The sequence below is a fragment of the Panthera onca genome, chromosome A3 (genome assembly GCF_046562875.1).
Source record: "Panthera onca isolate mPanOnc1 chromosome A3, mPanOnc1 haplotype 2, whole genome shotgun sequence".
In the NCBI taxonomy this organism is placed as follows: domain Eukaryota; kingdom Metazoa; phylum Chordata; class Mammalia; order Carnivora; family Felidae; genus Panthera; species Panthera onca.
In genome coordinates this window covers 75,658,701-75,679,545 of record NC_138341.1, presented here as the reverse complement: position 1 = coordinate 75,679,545, position 20,845 = coordinate 75,658,701, and the positions used below count along the sequence as shown (strand labels likewise).

The following is a 20,845-nucleotide window of genomic DNA, read 5'->3' as shown; positions in this document are numbered from 1 at the left end:
TCCTGAAGCATATCAGCAGGTGGACTCTTATTAGGGAATAAGGAAGAACAAACCTGGAGAAAGAAAAAGGTCTTGGAAGAAAATGCCCTTCCAAGGAAGATTGAGTCTAAAATGATTTTCACTCTTTATTGTTTAGAACATCTACAAGAACAAACACTACAATTTCCAGGAATTAAATGTATCTTTGGGAAAAATTGAAAGGACACAATGTTTGTCCCCCAAAGGGAAGAAATCCTTCCCTACTCATACTCCCAGCCCCCCTCCACTTCTAGGGTAACCACATTTGTTTAAAAGTGTCCTCCTGCAGTGTTTTCCAGATGGTTCATCTCTTCTTCAGGAGACAGACCTTCCTCTGCCCCCTTGGAGGGTGGTCATCCGACTTGCTGGCCCAGAGCATCCTCTTTTTTTTCTCTTGTTTTGTCTGAAAGAATCTTCCCAAACTTACCCTCTACTTTCAGAGAGACAATTGGGGAGGGGAGGGCATCATTGCATCCAGTGTGCCTGCCTCTTCTGCAGGGAAACCATGATGGCTACTGTCTGGAAGGTTCACCAGGACGGGGCAGGCAAACAGAGCTGAAACCAAAAACAAGTCTGTGCACTTGCTTGGGCCTTTCCAGGAAAGCTACTCTGGGAATCAATCCCACCTCTTCAATCCCCCACCCCCAATGGCCTGGACGAGGACTTTCTCCTGGGACAGGGGAGTAGGTGAGGGAGAACTTCTCAATATCTCACAAAGAAATGTAGTCTAATAAACCAAATAATTCAATTTTCTTTGGAGTGCTCTTTTGCAGACTTATTTTACACAAAGGGGACTGGGATGGAAGGGAAAAGGCAGGAAGACGTGCAGATGGGCTAATGTTCTTTTTTAAAGACTAAATTTAGCATAAGAGGAGTGGAAGGGACCCTCCGGATTCTCCAACCTGATTAGAGCCCAAAGTTCCCATTAGGTATTAGGAATCTCCTGACATTGAAGTGCGCCTCTGCTCTTCACCTCATCCTCCTTCAGAATGCGATCTCCCAAACCAATAATATAACAACAAATAAATGATGCTGATCCAGATGGATCTTTCCTGGATTGCCCTCTTCTGGGTGTCTCTGACCCAGAGCAAGGGGAAAGGGCCAGCTTTGGGGTGGAGGAGGTGCTCTTTGTAGGTAGTCTCCTGGACTTGACCTGAAACCTTTCACGCAGTCGGCTCAACAAAGTTTTTCCCTCGGGAACCAACGTCCCTCTAGCAGGAAGCCCTTGGCTTCACAGCCTGCATCCTCACTCGGTGCACTCTCCCGCTGTGGCCGGGGTCACTCCGCGCGGGCATTGTGGCTTTTGTCTGCATCTGGACAACCGGACCACGCACTGGAAATGTCTGTGGACGTTTGTTTTTTTCCTCAAATTCTGTTTTCAGTGTTCCTCTAATTCCACCGCGTGTACTCAGTTACACTTGCATGTATGTTCCCTGTACTTACTGTCAGGTGACTCTGCTCAAGCCTGACGTGCGACCTGCTGGGTCTCCTTGGGGAGGAAGGTGTGCAAGTGCAAACTTGGGCCTTAGGGTGGAATGAGAGGTTAACAGGGTTTCCTAGCCGACCCTCTAGGCCTCTCTTACATCTTCATGTGTCCAACTTCTCAACTTTCCAGGAAGAGGCAGACCCTCCAAGGATCCTGCCTCCCACTCCCTTCTGGAAGGGTCGAAACAGCCGCTGGGACTGGTCTTGGTGGATTTTGGCGGGGCCAAATGGTGGGGGGGGGGGGGGTTCTCTAGGTCTCCTAGAGGCTCGAGACCCCGCTCCATCCCCGGGCCACCAAATGGCCGAAAGAGCCCCAGGATCCTGGGGAAGGTGCGGGACCCAAGAGTGGACGTGACGGTGCCTCTCGGCCAGCGTTACGAGTCTTTGAGGGCGAAGCTCTCCTCCTAGGCCTCGTGAGAGCAGCCGTATTTGTAACTGGGAACTTGTCTGGGCCCGCCCCCTCGGCCCCTCCTCCCGCCCCCACCTCGGAGCTCTGAGCTCAGCAGGCAGCGGGAGCTCGGGGTCCAGCCACCTCCAAGCACCTGGGACCACGCCGTCTCTTAAAGCCTTTGGAGTGGGTCTAGGGGGCTGGAGTGGGGAGAAAGGTGGCCAAGGTCGTCTGGTAGCAGTCTTGCGTTGTATACCTCTGCTGGGAGCCGCTTTGCCAGCCCGCCCACCTTCTAGTCTCCGGGGCCGCTGGAGGGTTGGCCTGGGGAGTGCGGGGGTGGGGATGGGGTGTGTGAGTGCTTGCTCGCCTGCTGCTGCAAGCGATGCTCAGAGGGATCCTGCGGGGACGTGTGCGGTCCTGGAATCCTGTGGATGTGTTTTCTCATGAGGGTGAGGGAGAAAGACGCGGACTTGCGTCTAACTTCAGGTCAGTTTGTTGTAAAAAGCCATTGTCAGTCAGTCAGTCGGTAGGTCTGTCTCTACTGCGCAATCGCATAAAGTGAGGCCACCTCTCCCCCGCCTTCCACGCAGCCTTCCAAGTCCGGCCATAAGGCTGTGGCCCGGGGACCCTGAGGCCTGGCGAGGCGAGGGCCTGAGAGTGCGCCCGGTGTTTTGATCATAAGACCTAAGATGCCCAGGTGCCCACTCAGGGTGAAGCTATAAAACCTACGTGGGAAAGGGGGACTCAGAGAGCTACCCCCGCACCCAATGCAGGGTGAAGTTCCAATCAAGGCGTGCGTTGAACCTGCAGACCTGGCATCTCATTGCTGACCCAGCCGGGGATCGGATTGTTGGCGGCAAGGGAAGGAGGGATGGGGAGTTAGGCTGATTCAGGATGGAGGTGGAGATGGCGGGGGGGGGGGGGGGGGGGGGGGGGGGGGAGGAAAGATGACTGGGTGGGGATGTGGGGTGGGGATGTGGCTGTGGGGCAGACTCAGCGCCGGCTTTTCGCCCTGCTTTGAGGAGGTGCATCGGGCTGTGCCGTTACCACCCCCCCCCCCCCCCCCCCCGCTCCACGCCGGAAAATAAAGCTAATGATGTAGTAATTTAGGAGGGGTGAGGGGCTGGGCGAGAGAAGGGAGGATGGATGGGGAACGCGCTCCCCAAGAGCGAAGGCAAACAGCTGTGGAGGCGCTGCCCAGGGCTCAGGCTTCCCAACAGGTTAGCTAGACGGGGATCCACTCGGCATTTCGCAGGAAAGGGGGGGGGGGAGGCTGAGTGAGAGGGGGAGAGAGCCTCAGAAGAGGACAGAGGGAGGGAGGGAAAGAGAGAGAGGAGCGAGAGCGCGCGCCGCGCGGTTTAAAAGGAGACACTTACACTTCCTAATGAATATTTATCCGCCGCTGCTTCCTGCTCCCGGCTTCCCTTACCTTTCCGCAGGTAAGATCCTCCCAGAGCCCCAGCCCTGGGGGCTCTCCCAGCTCCCCCCGTCCTTCTCCGGGCACCGGTGGCCAGGCGGCAGGGCTCTTGACAGCCGGGGAGCTGGGGAAGTAGGAGGGTGGCTCTGCTCGCGGCTCGGCTTGCGCGCGGAGGCTCGCGACCCAGCACTTGAAAGGTCCGCGTGCGTGGGTTACCTGTGTGGAGTGGGTGTGAATGCGTGTGTAAGAGTGGGTGACAGAGAGGATGTGAACCCGCGAGCGCGCGCGCGCGCCTCTGTTTCCCGCGCGCTCCGAGGACATTTTCCGACTTTTCACTCGGACGCCGGGGATTTCTTGCCTTTGCCTTTCTCAGCTTCCCCCTCCTCCCTCCGCTCGCCCCCTCCACCTCCCCCACCCTATCCCCACCCCCGGCTGCCAAGAACCCCTTCTGCGGGCTATTGTACAGCCGGCGCGGGCTCCCCCGGGCCGGATCCCGGGTCTCGAAGAAAAGAGGGTGTGTAGTTGGGTTTCTGCCTTAACCCCACACACAAAGGCCGCCGGGCCACGGGGCCCCCCGCCCCCTTCCTGTCGTCTCCGCTGGCGAAATGCTGCGGCGTGTCCTCCCATACTCAACCTCTCCCACCCCCTGCCACACACACACACCTTGGGGTATCACGGCCCACAACGGAGCTAAGAGTGATTGGGACCTGGGGGTACTGGGTGGAGCCTCGCGGGGCCCTCCAGCCAACAATCCTGAGCTGGAACCGGGGGACCGAGGACCCCCAGGGAGAGGGTGCCTCTCATCGCCACTACCACCATCCTCCCTGCCTTCACCCCGGAAAGGAGCACGGGGATTTCGGAGAGGCCCGGAGGTGGGGGGGGGGGGGGGGGGACCTGGGAGGGAAAAAGGAAGGAGGCCGTGGAGGAGCTGATAGTATGACCAGAATTTTTAAATGGACTTACCCGGCCACCTGTTGGGAATCCATTTGGGGTCGGTCAGTTCCGGAGCTGCTCCAAGTGGACACACAAAACCAAAAGCCGAAGTTGGAAAAAGAAAATTCTTTCTCTGGCCTTGCCCTGGAGCAGCCAGTCAGGCTAGCAGCTCTGCGCTAGGGTCAGGGAGCTGCAGAGCCAAAAGCACCCTTGCCACCCCAGTTCCCTTCATTCCGTGGCTCCGAGGCCGGGGGTCTCGGAGCCCGCGGACTCGGCGCTCAGGGCCCAGCGCTCGCAGTTCGGCTTAAGCCAGGACAAGCTTTCTAAGCCCTGCTCAGAAGTCAAGAGCAGCAGCGCCGCCGCCTCGGCGCGGCCTTTCATGACGCGGTCGCTCCTTATTCTTGTGCCTCGGCCTCTCTGGTCGCCCCCGGACAAAGCCACCGGAGCCCCGCCGCTCCCTTCCCGCTAAATCCCCTTCGGGGTCAATGCGCTACCAGCACCCGGCCGCGCGCTTCTCCTGCCAGTGGTGTGGTTCTTAAAGAGCCGCACCCCCCCCCCCCTCCGTCCTGCGCGCTCCCCCGACCCCCGCCTCCCCGCCCCTCTCCTCTGGATCTAGCCCCCCACGCCGACGCCTTAGGTCCCTGCTGCCCCGACCGAAGCCTGCGGACTCTTAGCCCCCTCCCTTCACCTCCTCCCCTGAGCAGTTGGTGGGCCTGGCCTTAGGCTTTACCCCGCTTTAGGTCCCCTTTCTCTCCAACATCGTTCATCCCTCGCTTGCCCGCTCCTACCTTTGCCCTTTGGATGGATCAAGGCCCGGGCACCATCTTGCCCAGTGCAGAGATGATCCCTAAAGATCGTCAGTTTGGGCTTAAATTAGGGGGTCGTGGGATGGGAAATGGGGCGGGGCATGCCAGCTGAGCTGGGGGAAAGAAAGAGGAGCAGACCAGATGGACTTAGAGGCTCTGCTATCCCAGGGCCTTGCTGGCCTGTCGGCAGAGGGTGAGGACTGGCTGGGTGCCACTCATTCCTAGAGGTGGCCACCCTGGGATAGGGTCCTGAGGCTACCAACCTGGTTAGCCTGCTGTGTATCTGAGGGATTGTGGGCATGTGGTGGGGGGCACCTCTAGAAGTCCCAAGAACGTGGGTCTGCAAGAAGCCTCTTCCCCAAGCCCTCCAAAGTCCAAGAACTGGGTGCGCAAGAAGGGACCTTTAGTGACACCTGTCCAGGCAAAAGGGCATGGGAAGGGGCAGAGAGGGAGTCTACTCCTTTTTCAGAGGACTGAAACACAACTGGTCCTGGGCCTCCTTAGATTCGCTGGCTTGTCACTTGCCCCACTGAGGCAAGGGGAAGTAGATGGTGGCTTTGGTCCTCCTTCCTTCCAAAGTACCCCCTTTCTTCCTCCCCTTCGGGCTTGTTTTCATCCCATCTTGCCCTAGCAGCAAGTTGGTCCTGTACAGGGGGGGGCCTGCTTCAAGTGCTTTCTTTAGGCTTCCTAAGGACTGGAAGCATGAGTAAAGAGAGACCAGAGAAGGCATGGTTCTCTGGGGGAATGGGGGCTGGTTCAAGGTAGGCTGTAGTGCTGTAGTTGCCAGTGCCGACTGTGTTTGATTGTTTGGGGTCTGTGGTGGAGGGGCAATGATGGTTTGAAGAGGAGCGTGCCCACCCCTGCTCAAATTCACTCCCCAGCACATCCGTTCTGGCTCTCCTAAAGAGATCCCTGCAAAGACATAGGCAGCCTCCTGGGCAGTGGAGCCCAAAGGAATGTGGTGTGGGAGGAGGGTGGAAAACGGACCCTCCCCTGGACATCTGCCCTCTGCCACCCCAACATTAGTCCAGTGCATCTTAAAGGAACCCGGGTAAATGGTTGGAAATTGGCCTCTTGGGAGAGGGTGGCAGTGCACTCCCTGGACTGGAACCTGAAGCCACAACCCTCCTCCCCAGCCCAAAAGACTCACAACCCCAAAGTCTGCCACCTCTCTCCCTCTTCCACCTGGGTCACTACAGCCAGCTGGGACCCAGCTTGGGCCCACTCTCCTGGGCCTGGCAGTGGGAGGTGCGGTGGCCCAAGACTGAGCCAAACTTCTCTTGTTTGAGGATGTGGGGGGCGAGGAGGCCTTCAGCGGGCGGTGGGGCTCATTAGGCAGAGTGGGGTGCGGAGAGGTGCGCAGCGCCGGCCCCGGAGGCCGCCTTTGAGCGGTCGGGGCAGCTTCATTAAGCAGCGCTAACAAGGCATACAAATGCCGGGCCCAGCAGCTTTCTTGCAATGCCGGAGCCTTAGCAGGGCGCCAAGCTAATGAGGGTCACTCAAAGGGGCTGATCAAATATTCAAATTTCCCCGCACGCCAGGAACTTTTATGTGCGGAGAAAGTTGAGGCAACTGAGCTGTGTTTACTGTCCCGAGCGACAATTGCTCGGAGCGCGGGTCCCCGGAGGCTAAGGCGCAGGGGGGGGGGGGGGGGCGGAGGCGCTGGGAGGGAGCAGTTGTTGTTGTTGTTGTTGTTTTTCATTCAAAGGAAAGTAATCGGGGTCCTTGAAGGGTTTCTCGGCCTCCCCGCCTACGTGCTGCGCTCCCCTGCGCCCTCCTCCGCCGCCCGCGCCTGGCGCCTCAGTTTGCAGCTTGCGGGGAGGCCCAAACAGCCCTCGCCTCCCGAGGTCCTGGGGGCCGGAAGGGCCGTTGCCCCCCGGGACGAACCGGCCTTACGGAGCTGAGCAGGGCCTAATGGGTGCAGCTGCTCCAGCCGGGAGGCTTGCAGACCTCTGGGCTTTCCCGGTAACGCCAAACACGAAGTGAGTCCTCAGACACCTCTCCCGGTGGAGTTGAGACTGCTGGGGTCCGGGCTGATTTTGTAAATAAATGCCCCGCAGGTCCTAGTAATAGAAAGACACTCTCCAGCTCAAACGCCGTTTCTCCCCGCACCACCTGTACGCAGTCCTGCCGGTTGCCTGGCCCAAGATTAAAGCAGAGACGATGGTGGCAGTTTTGTGACCTCGGCCTGTATGGGCTCCAAGTCCCAGATCAGGGAGTCTGAGCGGCCAGAGGGCAGGGGAGAAGTATGGGCCCCGCGGGCTGACCCATTCATCCGGATCTCCACGCTCTGAGAGACCCAGGGTGCTGGCGCCCCCCTGCGCGCCACCCCTTCCAGATGTCCCTCAGGCTCAGCTCCCTTCCCTCGCTCTGCTCAATGCCTCGGGCCCCCAGAGCGGCGTGAAAGGCGCCCGGGCCCCGGAACCCGAGGTCCTTCTTCTCCTACGCCCCCTCTCCAACGCCCAGCGCCTGGGAATTTGGGAGGGGAAGCTCGGGTGCTCCACAGTCCCCTCCCCCACACGGCCAGGGGGACCTACTAGACCCGGACCCTATGGAGCCTGCGCTCCCAGCTCCAGCGGGAGCCGGTCCAGTCACCCGCGCGGAAGACCCGCCGCCCCGCCTCCCCCCAACACCCAGCTCTCTGGACTCTCAACTTACAGGCTCCCGGAGGCGGACATCGTGCTTCGGGCCAGAGGGGAGAGGCGCTGGCGGCAGCGGGGCCGCGAGGCTGGCTCCCTGGGCGGCGCGGAGCTCGCTTCTGCGGGGAGTCTGACAGCCCGGGGCTGGCCGCCGGCCCCGCCGCGCCGGCTCTGTCCCGGCGCACAAAGCTGCGCGCCTCGCAGCCGCCCTCCGCCAGGCTTTGCACTCCCGAGTCGCGGTCGCCACCCCAGCAGGCGAGGTGCGGCGCGTCTGCAGGCGCCCCGGGCCGAGGCTGGGGGCCGGGGTGTCGCCGAGCGGAGCCTCGGCCCCATTTGCCTCAACTCTCCTTGAGTGGCGACGGTTTTTGATTTCAGCACTTTTCGGCAGAGCCCGCGGCACCTGCCCAGCCTCCCTCCAGGGCTGTCCGGGCTGCAACGGGGAGAGGCCGGGTCGCCCCCACCCGGAGGCGGGGGTTGTGAGGACGGGGAGGGGACTGGTTGGGTTCACCCGCCCGCCCGGCGCCTGGGTCCTCGGCTCCAGGGGATGCAGTTTCGGGGTCACGAGCTGCTTTCAAAAAGTTGAACACAATATTAGGAAACCCACCCGTAGGAATTCTCCCCCCACACGCGGCACAATACCCACTCCCCTCCCCTTTTTCATTCCTTCCTCCCCCGCTTCCTCCTCCTGCCCCTTCCCCCTCCCACCCCTCAGCCTATAATCCTTCCCCTACAAGAGAAAGGGATCGGGAAGAAAAGATGAAGCGTCTGTTTTTGTGTCCCAACCTTAGGGCTCTTTCTGGGCCCGCCGTGAACGACCGCCCAGAGCTTCGAAGCTGAACGGAGAAGTCCTCGCGGTTGGAAGCAAGATAGTTGGAAGGGAGAGATCAGCCGAAGTGGGACTTGGCGGGTCTTCCCTTTGAGCGAATATTTCTCTGTCTCTGTCGTGGGGTTTAGGACCCGCAACCCTCAGCTGCCTGGGGCTGAGCGGGCTGGTATCGTCCCCCAAGCCCAGTCCAGACCCTCCCTGCCAGAGGAGAGACTCCAACAGCAACTTGCACTTCTCTTTCCAGGAGGCCTGGCTCTGCAGGAGTCAGGGCCTAAGCAGGGCCCGAGCTCAGGGTTTCGGGGTGGGACGCTCACAGCCCTAGTCACGTTAGGTTTCCCATTTAAATTCTCGCTCAATCTCTTTCTCTCCTCCCTCATTGAGATCTCCAAAGTGGTGTGGACTCTGTGCCTCTCCCCCCGATCTGCATCGGAATGTAGAAAAGATCTTTTTTTTTTTTTTTTTTTTTTTTAAAAAGAGTTTTGAATTCCTCAATGATTTTTCTTCTGGAAAGGCAGCTTAGGATAATTATTTCAGCTTTATTGAGGGCAGATTAGTTGAAGTCTGGACGCTGCGTTTCAATACGCGTTGTACACGGGCCGACAATGTGGGCATTGTTGGCTACTGTGTGTGAACTCATTCAAAATATACACTTTTTAACACCAAACCGAGTCCTGTCTAAATATACACAGTGCTCAGGGGAAAGACGTCTCTGACCCCGACAAATCTGCGTAAATCACACTTCCATAGTTACAGAGGCCTCACAAAGGGAGACCCCGCTAAAGATGCTGATTACATCTTCTTAAAAGCAACATACCTTAGAATAAATACCCCTACCGGCCCCTGGGAGTGGGGGAGGGGGGGTTGCCGTGGCCAGAGGGAGGAAGGGCTCTCTGTATCCTATGGACTTTTTGGGGTCTGTTTTAGGTTTGTAATGTTACTTTGCTTAGGTAAATTAGTTGTTTTTTTTTTTTTTCCTTTAAAATATGAGCAAACATGCAATGTTCAGGCCTATCCGCTTCTTTGGGGAAGCCTCCAAAGTTTGACTGTCCTTCTGGGGCTGGTAGGCAAGTCCAGAGCTTCTTGGAGGAGTAGAGGTAGCAGGCATTTCAGGGGGCTCCAGAGGGTTCCAGACTTCTCAGCTCCCAGGGGACACAGCTGAAGTCTAGGGGGAAACAAAGACGTGGCTTGCCTTTCAAGATAAAAAGAAGTGTACTGTTATTTATGCTGGTATTTTAAAATACAGGGCAATAAAGGAAATCAAAGCTCCTTGACCCGGAGCTGAGGAAAGAGAAGCGGGTGGAATCCAATGCAGATGAAATCGAGGCAAACGTGGCCGATGAACCAGGACGGGGGAGGCCAGAGCGGCTTCCAACACCCTGGGGCCTGAGCTCAGCCTCTCAGGCGCCAGGTGCCCCCCGAAATCCGGGAACCCCGCCGCAGCAGCTAGGGTCAGCATGCGGTGGGCCCCATGATCTCATCTCTTCTTTCTTCCTCACCAGTATTAGTGCTCACATAGGCAGAAAGAGACAGCCCGACGTGCACACCGTGTGCAAACCATGCCTGCTCGGCCGGCCCTCGGGCTCTACTTGAGGGCTGGCCTTCGGCCTTCAGGCGGCATGGGGAGCCTCTCACTTCCCGACAAAAATCCCTTTAATTGCTCATCCCATTCAACAACTCTATGCCCACGGCATTTTGAATTTCTGGATCAACTTCTTTGGGGAAGAGGGAAGAAGGGAGCTGAGAGAGACAGAGAGAGAGAGAGAGAGAGGGAGAGAAGTGGCGAGATTAAGAGTTGCAAAGATTAAAAAAAAAATCTCTTTCTCCCCCTTCTCCCTCTTTCCCTCCTCTCCCCCTCCCCCCCCCCCCAACTCTGGCTAAGTGGTAAAACCGTCCTTACGTTCTCGGTATTGATTGGCAGGGCTGACAGTGATTGGCAGCGGTTGCCGTGGCAACGCCACAACGACACGCCGCAGACCAATAGAAAAGCGAAACAAAATGTTTCAATGCTGCACTCACTGTGGATTTAGGGGAGATATTATGAGGCTGTTGTCATTAGGGCGATTGCTGTGGAATCGCTGAATCTTGACTCGGCGGTGGTTGGCGCTCTCTCTCTCTCTCTCTCTCTCTCTCTCTCGCTCTCTCTCTCTCTCTCTCTCCCTCTCCCTCTCCTCTCCCTCTCTGTCTCGGGTTCTCTGCGCGCGCGCACCGGGCCGCTCTCCTTCCTCCCTCTCTATGTGGCTGCGCGGGTGTGTGTGTGTGTGGATGTGTGTGGGGTGTGGGTGTCCCTTTCGCCCTTCCTCCTCCCCCTCCTCCTCCTCCTGCTTCCCCCTCCTTTCCTTCTCCTCCCCCCTCTCCTCTCCCTCCTCCTGGTCCTCATCGCCCCTCTCCTCCTCTTCCTCCCCTCTCTCTTCCTCTCCCTGAATTTTCTCCTCTCCTCTCAGGTCAGTCCATGGTATTCCGCTCCCCCCTAGACCTCTATTCCTCCCACTTCTTGTTGCCAAACTTCGCCGATCCTCATCACCGCTCCCTACTTCTGGCGAGTAGCGGCGGCGGGAACGGTGCGGGCGGCGGCGGCGGCGGCGGCGGCGCGGGCGGCGGCGGGAACTGTGCGGGAGGCGGCGGTGCTGGCGGAGCAGGCGGCGGCGGCAGCGGCGGCGGCTCCAGGGCCCCCCCGGAAGAGTTGTCCATGTTCCAGCTGCCCACCCTCAACTTCTCGCCGGAGCAGGTGGCCAGCGTCTGCGAGACGCTGGAGGAGACGGGCGACATCGAGCGGCTGGGCCGCTTCCTCTGGTCGCTGCCCGTGGCCCCCGGGGCGTGCGAGGCCATCAACAAGCACGAGTCGATCCTGCGCGCGCGCGCCGTGGTCGCCTTCCACACGGGCAACTTCCGCGACCTCTACCACATCCTGGAGAACCACAAGTTCACCAAGGAGTCTCACGGCAAGCTGCAGGCCATGTGGCTCGAGGCGCACTACCAGGAGGCCGAGAAGCTGCGCGGCCGCCCGCTCGGCCCGGTGGACAAGTACCGCGTGCGCAAGAAGTTCCCGCTGCCGCGCACCATCTGGGACGGCGAGCAGAAGACGCATTGCTTCAAGGAGCGGACTCGGAGCCTGCTGAGGGAGTGGTACCTGCAGGACCCCTACCCCAACCCCAGCAAGAAACGCGAACTGGCGCAGGCCACCGGCCTCACTCCCACACAAGTAGGCAACTGGTTTAAGAACCGGAGGCAGCGCGACCGCGCCGCGGCGGCCAAGAACAGGTCAGTGGCGGGCCCGCGGCCTGGCTACCGTCTCCCGGGCTGGGGAGGGAGAGAGGGGTTGAAATGGGGGCGGATGGGGCAGGGTGCCAATGGCTGCCGGGCACTCGAGAAGCCGCGACCCCTGGCCAGTTGGAGAAAAGTTTCTGCTTGCCCAGACGCACAGAAGAGGGACGGTCAGCGGGATTATTGGCTGCTTTGTCGGAGAGGGGCTTTCGGCAGGGTGGAGAGAGAGAGGGAGAGAGAGAGGGAGAGATCCTGAGTGCCCACGGCCCCTGGTCCCAGCCCTGGGCACCTTAGCCCTGCTGCACCCTGCTACCTGCTCAGCCCTTCCACAGCTCGGCACTCCTCTGGAGCCTACAGACAGGGAAGGAAGGAAAGCAGTCCTTGCCATCTGGTTCTTATTTCCATGCATTGCAAAAACCCAGGAGGAATCCACAATGTCATGGAAAGGAAACTGAACCTGGGTCTCTGCCACAAAATGAAAAGGTCGGTGGCCACCTTTGAGCAGGCCTTCATTGCAAATTGCCTGACGGGGAAGCAAGAAAATCAGGCTGGGAGTAGAAAGGCCGTGTGTGTGTGTGTGTGTGTGTGTGTGTGTGTGTGTGTGTACATGCATGCAGGTGCTAGCCCCCAAGCCTCAGTCAAGGAGCATCCCCTTGGTACATTAACTTGGGAAGCCACCAGGAATAGGAGCAACCCCACTACCAGCAAGTTGGCCACAAAGTCACAAAGTTGACTGGGCTTGGCCAGTCAGCAGACTTGGGCCTGGGGGAAGTCGGGAGAAAAAGAACTAGAAGAAAGAGGAGGAGGAAAGGGCACGGAATGGGAGGGAAGGGGGATGGGAGGAAGTTGGGTAAAAGCCCTGGTAAGGAGCCTGTGTCCCTACCTAGCCTGCAAAGGCTCTGGGCCTGATGTACCGCAGGGAGCGGAGCCCCAGTTGCTGACAGTTGCCGGGGGTTTGAGGCCCGGTGTGAGTTCCCGGAGTGAGCGAGTGTGTTTGTGTTTACGTGGCCCAGGCCTGAGCCCCGCGCCCTCTCACCCTTGCCTGTAGAGCCAGGTTTTCGCCTGAGAGGGGGAGTTCCCCGGGGACCAGGGGAAGGCCTCCTCGTAGGAACTCAGAGACTCTAGGCTCGGGCAGCGGCTGCCTGGTGCGAAAGGGACAGACGGAGACTGCTCTGCAACCGCTCCTGCCTTCTTCTCTGCTTTCTCTCTTGCTCCTCTTCCCCACTTTTTCCGCTTCCGGCTCCTCGGTTCTCTCTTCCCCTGCTCCTGCGCTCAGCGCAGGGATTCAGAGAGCAAAGCCAGCGTGTCCTGCCCGGGAGAGGCTGCGGACGATCACCCGCAGCTCTGGGTGTGTTTGGGGGAGCTGGGACAGGAGGCGCTGCGGGGACCGACCGCTCCCGGCAGCCGGCTCAGTCTGAAGAGTCCCAGGGGCTGGGGAGGAAGAAGCACCCTGTCCCTCTCAGACTTTTGCTCCTTCGGGACGCTGCATCCGGAGGCCTCCCCAGGCGTCCGGCCTCTGGTTCTACCTCTCCTCTGAGGCCGGCTGCGAACTGGGAAGCTTTGGGAAGCTCCAGCGAGCCTCGGGAAGGAGAGAAGAGAGCCGAGACCGGCGCTGGGGGGCTCTGCAGCTGGGTGCTTGGAGGCGGGGGTGGGGGTGGGGGGTGGTAGCGAGAAGTAATGAGCGCAGAGAGCAGAGTCAGGGGTGGTGGCGGGGGGCGCGGGGTTGGGGAGATTGGGGAGCACCGGCGGCCGCCGGCGCGGGGAGGCTGCTTGACGGAGCTCTGTGGCGGGGCCGCTGTCTCAAGGGCTGGTGCCGCTCTCTGTCTCCCGCAGGCTCCAACACCAGGCCATCGGACCGAGCGGCATGCGTTCGCTGGCCGAGCCCGGCTGCCCCACGCACGGCTCGGCAGAGTCGCCGTCTACGGCGGCCAGCCCCACCACCAGCGTGTCCAGCCTGACGGAGCGCGCGGACACCGGCACCTCCATCCTCTCGGTAACCTCCAGCGACTCGGAATGTGATGTATGATAGCCAAGGCCGCCCTCCTCCCCCTCCCCCTCCTTCCCCTCCTCCTCCTTCTCGCCCTCCTCCTCTTCCTCTTCTTCCTCCTCCAGGCCCAGAACCAACCGAAATCAGGATACACAATCATACACACACACACACACACACACGCACACACACGTACACACACACTTCTACCCCAGCCAAAAATATATAAAAACCAAGAAAAATAACAAACGAAACGCAAACTATCAACAACCCCGACCACCATCTACCGCCACGGCCACCCCAAAGGACCGCGATGCCGACAGACAGTCACAAACGCTGATGTTGCGGGCAGAAAACATAAAAGAGGTGACAATTGTATACTTTCTAGGACAAGCACGGCTTCTCCTTTCGGTTCCCACGGACCCGGCACCCCACCTGCATGACGATTTATTTGTATCTGGGAAAATATTCTCTCTAGTTTAAAACGATTTAAAAAGAGTCGACTATACAAAAACCGACCACCACCACGACTACAAGACGACAAAAGCAAAACAGACAAAAAGAGAAAAAAAAATAAAACCGCCATCTCTGTTCGGAATTTGTTTAAAAAAAAAAAGAACTCCTCGAGAGGGAAATAGCAAATGTTTCTCGCCTTTTGTTGCTCGCTCTCTCTTCTTTCCTCTCTCGCTCTCTTTCTTTCTCTGTTTTTAAGTCCAAGTGTTGGTCAAACAAGATGCAATCTTCTGTTTTTTGTTCAGCAGACAATCATTTTCTTCGTAAGCACCTTTTTCTCTCTACTCTGTCACTGCCTGTGTGGGTACTGGTTATAAATGTGGAAAAAGAATAGTTATGACTGTAACAGATTTTTATTTTTATTTCAAAATTTTATATGAATTATGTATATCTTAATGATCGGTCATTTTCCCAGTTTGTAATATATGTGTAGAAATTGCCTGTATATGATATTGCTTTTTCTCCTCTTCCCTTTTCATTCTCTCTCCCCCCCCCCTTCCTCTGCCCTCCCCGCTCACCTGTCTCTTTCCTTTTTGGGGTTCCCCTCCCACTCGGTGTTCCTGGCGTTGACTTGGCAGTCAAGGCGTGGCATGGCGGTCTGGGTTAGGCAGAGGGACCCCGTCGCTAGCAGAAGCGGAGAGTGAGACCGTAGTATTCTTATGCAAAAGCTATTCCAAGTATTTCTTAGCTGCTTTGGAGATATCTCTCACTCCCCGTAGGGCGCTTTTACTGTTATCTTAACTGCGTGTTTATCTATATGTAAAAACTTTCTAAAGCAAATACAGTATTCTCCATTTTCTTATCACTCTCGGAGACTGGTGTTTTTGTCCGCCCCTGTGCGCAGCCCAGGGGGGTGCAGCGCCCGGCCTTCACTTCCGCTCCAACTACGATACTAGAACTGGGGCAGAATTTTAAGGCTGGGGGTGAGCTTTTTCTTGGAGGTGGGGGTGGGGGTTGGGGGGAAGATGGGGGCAGGCCTTTCGGAAAAGAACCAAAGCCAAATCCTGAAGGAAAGGCTCAGAGGGCGCAGGGGGTGGGGGGCTCAGGCAGGTTTCTTCAGCAAAGATGCCAGGCCGTGGTCCGCAGGAATTATAGCCTCCTGCGGCCCTTGTGGGTCTTTGGGGGTGTATTTGGCATCTTGTGGTTGTGGTTGTTGTTGTGGTTGTTGTTGTTGTTGTTATTTAAGGGTAAACACACAAGGTCACCAAACCAACCATTCACCCATCCAGAGCAGAGCTGACAGGTTTTATCTTCTTTTTGTGGGGTGGAGTGAGGGGCAGCAGTAGCCAGGGTGCGGAGGGTAGAGAGAGCAGAGGAGAAGGTAGTGTGAGGAGTTTAGGGACCGACCTTTTCCTCACCACTCGTGTGACTGTATTGACTTGCCTTACGGATCTCCATCTGTCTCCTTGAAATTCCTTCCCGTCTTTTGGGATCAAGTGGAATCTCTCTCCAGCCCCTAAGACACTTCAGTTGGTTTACACTTTAAAAGGAAAACCAAAAAACTCACTGCCTTTTGCTAACCAGGTTCCCGCCTGCCCCAGGCCTCCCCACCCTGCGCCGGGCCCACAGTTCCCTATGATGGGGTGGCTCACTGAGCCTCTGCCGCTCTGGGCCAGGCCAGCCTGCACCCGAGGAGCTAAAGAGGTAATTTCAGAAAACTTGCCTTCACTTGAAAGTCTAATTTCCAAAGCGAGGAGGATTAGGGAGAAACGTGCCTGGAATTTCGCGCCCGGTTCCAAACTAATTTTGACTTCCGATTTCCTTTTGTCCCCATCCCCAGTCTCGCCGTGGGGTTTACCCAGGGCCTGGCTGGACAGAAAGGCCGCCAGGCCCAGAGGTGCCCTGTGCGCGTAAGGGGGGCCTTGTGCACCCAGGGCAAGCTTGCCTGCAGGGGAAGGTTTCTGTGTGTGTCCTTAGATCCAGGGCATCCGGATGACCTCGAGAGCTTCCAAGTTCTGAGGTCTGGCACGCAGTGTCAGAATCTCTGCATGCATTCACTGCTCTGGGAAACATTCCTCATGATGCCACACTTCAGGCACTATTGACCTAGGTGGCAGGACTTTGGGGAAGAGCTGCTGCATTCTACCCAGCTTGAGACTCTGTTCTGGTACACAGCACAATGCCTGAGATAACTGGCCCTATCCCAGACCTGCATTTTAAAATGTACTGGCACATACTTGACCCAGAACTTGGACCTGAAATCCAGAGAAGGGGCTGCCTCAGACAGTATAGAGGTTGTGGATGGACCCTACCTGATGGACTAACTAACCAGAACTGATGGGTGGAAGGAGAGGGTGGCTGATGGAGACTGATGGAGAGTGACTTCTGGAGGGGCTTTGATTGGTGAACCAGGGAGTGGACTCCTTTTTGTCTGGGGACAGAGGACAAACTCGTGGAGTTAAAATGCCTCCTTGTCTCAACATATCAGAGAAAGAAAGCGAGTTTGGAGTGTCCAGTACCCATTTCTCTCTCTCTACTGCAGAAAACAGGTGATCAGACTCCATAGCAACCTTCAGCTTTGGAGACCTAGGCTCTGTTGGGTGTCACCTGCTACCTGTCTGTCTTCCTATCTAGCATCCATCACTCTCTCTCATATCCTGTGTTTCTACTCAGATCTGTACAAACACCAATACTCTACTGTGCACTTTCTGACCTTACCTACAGATTCTCTGCAGGAGAGGTATGAGTGCTTGTTGTGAGTACTGAAGATGTATGCAATGCGGAAGCCTGGCCTTCCACCGTGCAATCAAGGTCTGCATATAAAGGGGTGTGTGTGTGTGTGTGCACGCATGCGTGTTTGATATACATGTGTGTATATCACAGTGCATCATAGTGCATCAATGTGTCCAGTATGTGTTTTCTTTTATGTCGCCTATATTGTAGATATTTGTGTATAGCTTGGGCAGTTTCTGTTTACCTAGTTCTGCAAGAAGTGGCTCTCGGGTACAACTACAGGATGCTGTGTATGCAGAGCCTTTCGGTGCAGTGGACTCGTGTCTCGTGGGTCTCCATTCTGGTGGATTCCCTTGTTCTAGTCAACCCACGGATATGACTCCCAGGCTACCCACCCCTAGCTGACCTTCCTCTGCGTTTAAGGAATGGGGCAGGGGTCATAACTGGCATACTCTGACCAGAGGGCAGAGGGGGAGTTGGGCTCTTTGGCTTCCCCAGTCTGCCCTTTTACCCTGATCACTACCGACGTTACATTGGATTTGGCCCCTGCCCCTTTAAATGTGAGAGTGAGAGAAAAGAGGCCCCATTTCCAGCCAGATCTCTCCTTTTATGGGCTGCCTGCCCATTCTCTTTCAGGGTCCCTCAAAGCCATGGCCAAGGCGGTCAACATCCCAGGGGCAGCCAGGGCAGAGCTCGAGGGTGGGGCCCGACTGAAGCCCTGCTGGTGGAAAAGCCAGCTCAGCCACTGTGCACAGCCCCCCACGGCCTGGGAACCCTGTGGACTGTGCCTTGGGGACAGTGTATGTGCCGCTGTGTGCACTCCCATGAGCCTTGTCAGCCTGGGAAGGCAGGCCTCAACATTAACCATCCCTCCTGTCTGTCTGGCCCCAGGACAGCCCATGGGTGGGCTTGAGCATGGGCATACACACCCTGTGTGCACCCTGCTCTGTGCACAGCACACTTCTGCCTGGTGCCCCAGCCAGAGCACTTGAGTCTTCCCTGTGCGCGTTGGCCTCTGTGTACTTGGGCTGCCTACCCCAAGGATAAGGGGCTTGAAGAATAACCGCCAACCTGGGGCTATTCTCTTCATTCCTGCCTCCCTCAAAGAAAAACAATGGCAATCCAGCTGCAGAATGGGAAGCAAAACTGGAAAAAATCTGTACCAGTCCCTGGCCTCTAAAAGCTGCCTGCCTGAGGTTAGAGAGGCCAGTCTACCTCTTCCAGCCTGCTCACCGCTTCCTCTTTGCCCCCCTCCCCGGGATCTGGTCCTGAGACCCCACCCCGCCCCTCTCCTTGCCTTCCTCCAATCCTGCAGAATTGACTGCCCAGCGCCAACACAGCTGATCATCCCAAGTGAGACGTACAGCTGATTAAAATGAAATGACCTGGAAGCTGCCACGGCGTGGGGTGGGGATGCTGATCGATAGTGGAATTGGAGGCATAGGAGCCTGGCTGGTTCAGGCTGGGCCTCAGGTTGGAGGTGGTGGGACCAGCCAGGGCTGGCTGGACTTTGGATGTAGGGAGGGCTCCAGTGATGCGATGAGAGGGCCAGGCCCAAGCCTAGATGGGCCAAACTGGGGTGGAACATGCACCTTACCGTGGGCTGTGGCAACAGAGTAGCTCTCTCAGCTTCTTTTGAAAAGAGGAGTGACCAGCCTGGCACACTCGGGACCTAGTCCATCACTAGAGTTGCTGGAGCTCAGACCTGTGGCACACTGGATGCACTTGGCCTCCCTCAGTGGGGATGACCCAGTCTCTTGTCCCTCTCCCTGTCTTTCTGCGCCTCCGTGGCCACCTAGGTCCCCGTCTAGGTCTTTGTGTGGCTGTCACCTGGAGCATCCGCTGCTGCCTCAGAGGCTTTCCCTGGCCCTCACCTATCCCCTGCGTGCCCAAGCACCGAGGATGAGATGCCCAGCCCTCTGGGGTGCGTGCCGTGCCCCCAGCTCCCTGAGCTCAGGTCCGCCCGGCTACCCACCACCTTGGCCCCTTTCAGTCGCAGCTGAGTTAGCCTCCTCTGCCCTGGTGCGTAGGCCTAGCCCAAGGAAGGACAGGAGGGAGCCAGGGAGGAGGGGAGCAGTGCTAGCCGGCTCCGATTTCTCCGGTCAGCTGAGCACAACTTTCCATTCGAGTGTATTCATGCAGTGGCTGATTGAGCTCTGCAGTGTCGGGCGGGGCTCCACAGGAGCAAGCTGGCACAGCCGGGCGGACGGGGCTACACCACACAGGCACACACACGCTCAATTATCGACACAAATATACCCCTCAACTCACGTGTTATGCACACACCTCAGCCCCAAGCCATTTCATCACAAACCCACTATAGTCCTTTCCTTGTACACCCACCTGCCCCCAGAACAACCTTTGCAGCCCCCATAGACCTCCTTCCCTACACAACACAGGGCTGCCTTTCTGATGTCCTCTTTACAGATTCTACATCGGTCCTCACACACAAACACAAGAACTCACCATCCTCCCTCTCTCCTGCAGGCACGCTCTCTAGGGCACACGCGCTCCAAATTGCACAGATGCACACACAAACATGCCCCGTCTCACAACCGCACCCTCTGCAGAGCTATCCACACCACAAAAGAAACATGTCTGCATAAAACGGCATTAGCACCACTACACATTTGGTGTGCCGCCTGCTATATATAATGGCTGGGGCCAAAAGTTCCCGTATAAGAAAGGGGGCAGATGAGCAATAAACACAGTCGGAGAACACAGCCTCTCCCCATCCACCAAAACAAACACACAAAGGATAGGTAAGAGGAAGCCTTCAGACACACAACATGCATGAGCCAACCCAAAGACATAAAAGAAATGCCTCCCAGAGGCACTTCAACCCCCAAACCACATTGCCTGACTCTAGACACTGAGAGGCTTCCCATTTGCCCAACCTTGCCCACTCCCAACACACACACACACACACACACACACACACACACACACCAGGAGGCTGGAGCCCCAAAGATAGGCAGAGAACTCGATAAACACTGTCAGAGAAACCTGGCTGATCTTGGGAACGGCCAGGAAAAGGGGGGCTTCATTTTATAACCCCCCACCAAATGCTCAGGGGCATTTGTTTTACCGAGCAAGAAGGGAAAGGAGACTATTGAAGAGGGAGAGAAATTGTAGAGAAGGGAGAAAAAGGAGAAGAAAGAGAGAGAAATGAGAGCAAGGTTGAGAGCAAAAGTGGGGAAGTCAGGAACAGGAAGGGAGAGGGAAACTGGGGAGCAACTACTTCCTGGGTTCAAGCAGGGGGAAGACCAGGCGTGTTTGGGGAGAGGGTGTGGCTGTGAGCACAGGAACAATTCAGTCTCCACCAAGTGCCCCGGGAGCACGAGGACTCAGCGCAGGTGGGACCTGGGAAGTGAGCTGAGCGCTGCGAGTGTTATGAGGTGGGGGGCACATACCCCTTCCCCTGGTGGGCTGGGGGCTGGGGGGTACAGGCAGCTTCCTCTGCCCAGAAGAGGCTAGCCCTTAAGGTGCCCTCTCTGCATTCAGCAGCAGCCTCCCCCCTCCCACTGCACTCTCGGAGACCCCCACAGGCGACTGCACTCACATGACACACACAGCGCCCCCCCCCCCCCCCCCCGCACAAACTGCCTCCCAGAGTAGACACTGGTTCCACCTCCCCCTGCACAGAACAGGGCCGCGTCTGCGCGCCCAAGCCAGCTCTCTCCACTTTCTACAAATAAGCTCATGACTCTCACCGATCTGCCCACACTCTTTTTTGGGAAAGGAAAGGGCCTTAGCCCGCAGGAGTGTAACCCTTCAGACACTGAGGACTTTACAGAAAGGTGCTGGCAAGAAAGAAAAGCACAGGGAAATCCACCTCTGCTGGTATCTCCTCAGGCTGGGCTTGCCCCGCCCAGGGCGGAGAGCCTCTCTGCGGGAGG

The 20,845-nt window shown here is 57.4% G+C and overlaps 2 protein-coding genes and 1 long non-coding RNA gene across 7 annotated transcripts in view; 1 reads left to right on the top strand and 2 right to left on the bottom strand.

Moving 5' to 3' along the window:
- Window positions 1-112: 112 nt before the first annotated feature.
- LOC132687839 (uncharacterized) lies at window positions 113-3,410 on the bottom strand. Of its 2 annotated transcripts, none has more exons than XR_013554628.2 (2): window positions 3,321-3,410; window positions 113-1,542 (listed from the first exon to the last, which is right to left on the bottom strand). It is a non-coding gene; the product is annotated as an uncharacterized LOC132687839 (long non-coding RNA). The 2 variants fall into 2 exon arrangements; XR_013554627.2 differs by having other exon boundaries at window positions 3,268-3,347.
- Window positions 3,411-3,436: 26 nt separating this feature from the next.
- LOC132674660 (uncharacterized) lies at window positions 3,437-9,617 on the bottom strand. The gene is made up of 6 exons (XM_078443815.2): window positions 9,506-9,617; window positions 8,470-8,651; window positions 7,706-8,251; window positions 6,944-7,110; window positions 4,272-4,316; window positions 3,437-3,524 (listed from the first exon to the last, which is right to left on the bottom strand). The coding sequence occupies exons 1-6, from the start codon at window positions 9,615-9,617 to the stop codon at window positions 3,521-3,523; spliced, it is 1,056 nt and encodes a 351-aa protein (XP_078299941.1). The 3' UTR covers window positions 3,437-3,520.
- A 912-nt stretch (window positions 9,618-10,529) lies between these two features.
- Window positions 10,530-20,845, top strand: part of SIX3 (SIX homeobox 3) — a 96,140-nt gene continuing 85,824 nt past the window's right edge. For 3 of the 4 annotated variants that reach the window (XM_060607197.2, XM_060607179.3, XM_060607188.3), the window contains exons 1-2: window positions 10,530-11,770; window positions 13,607-13,766. In XM_060607197.2, coding sequence (XP_060463180.1) covers window positions 10,962-11,770; window positions 13,607-13,766 — 969 coding nt within the window. In that variant the 5' untranslated portion in view covers window positions 10,530-10,961. Of the gene's footprint in view, window positions 11,771-13,606; window positions 15,079-20,845 lie in introns of those variants that run through there. The other variant, XM_060607172.3, reaches the window with a different exon arrangement.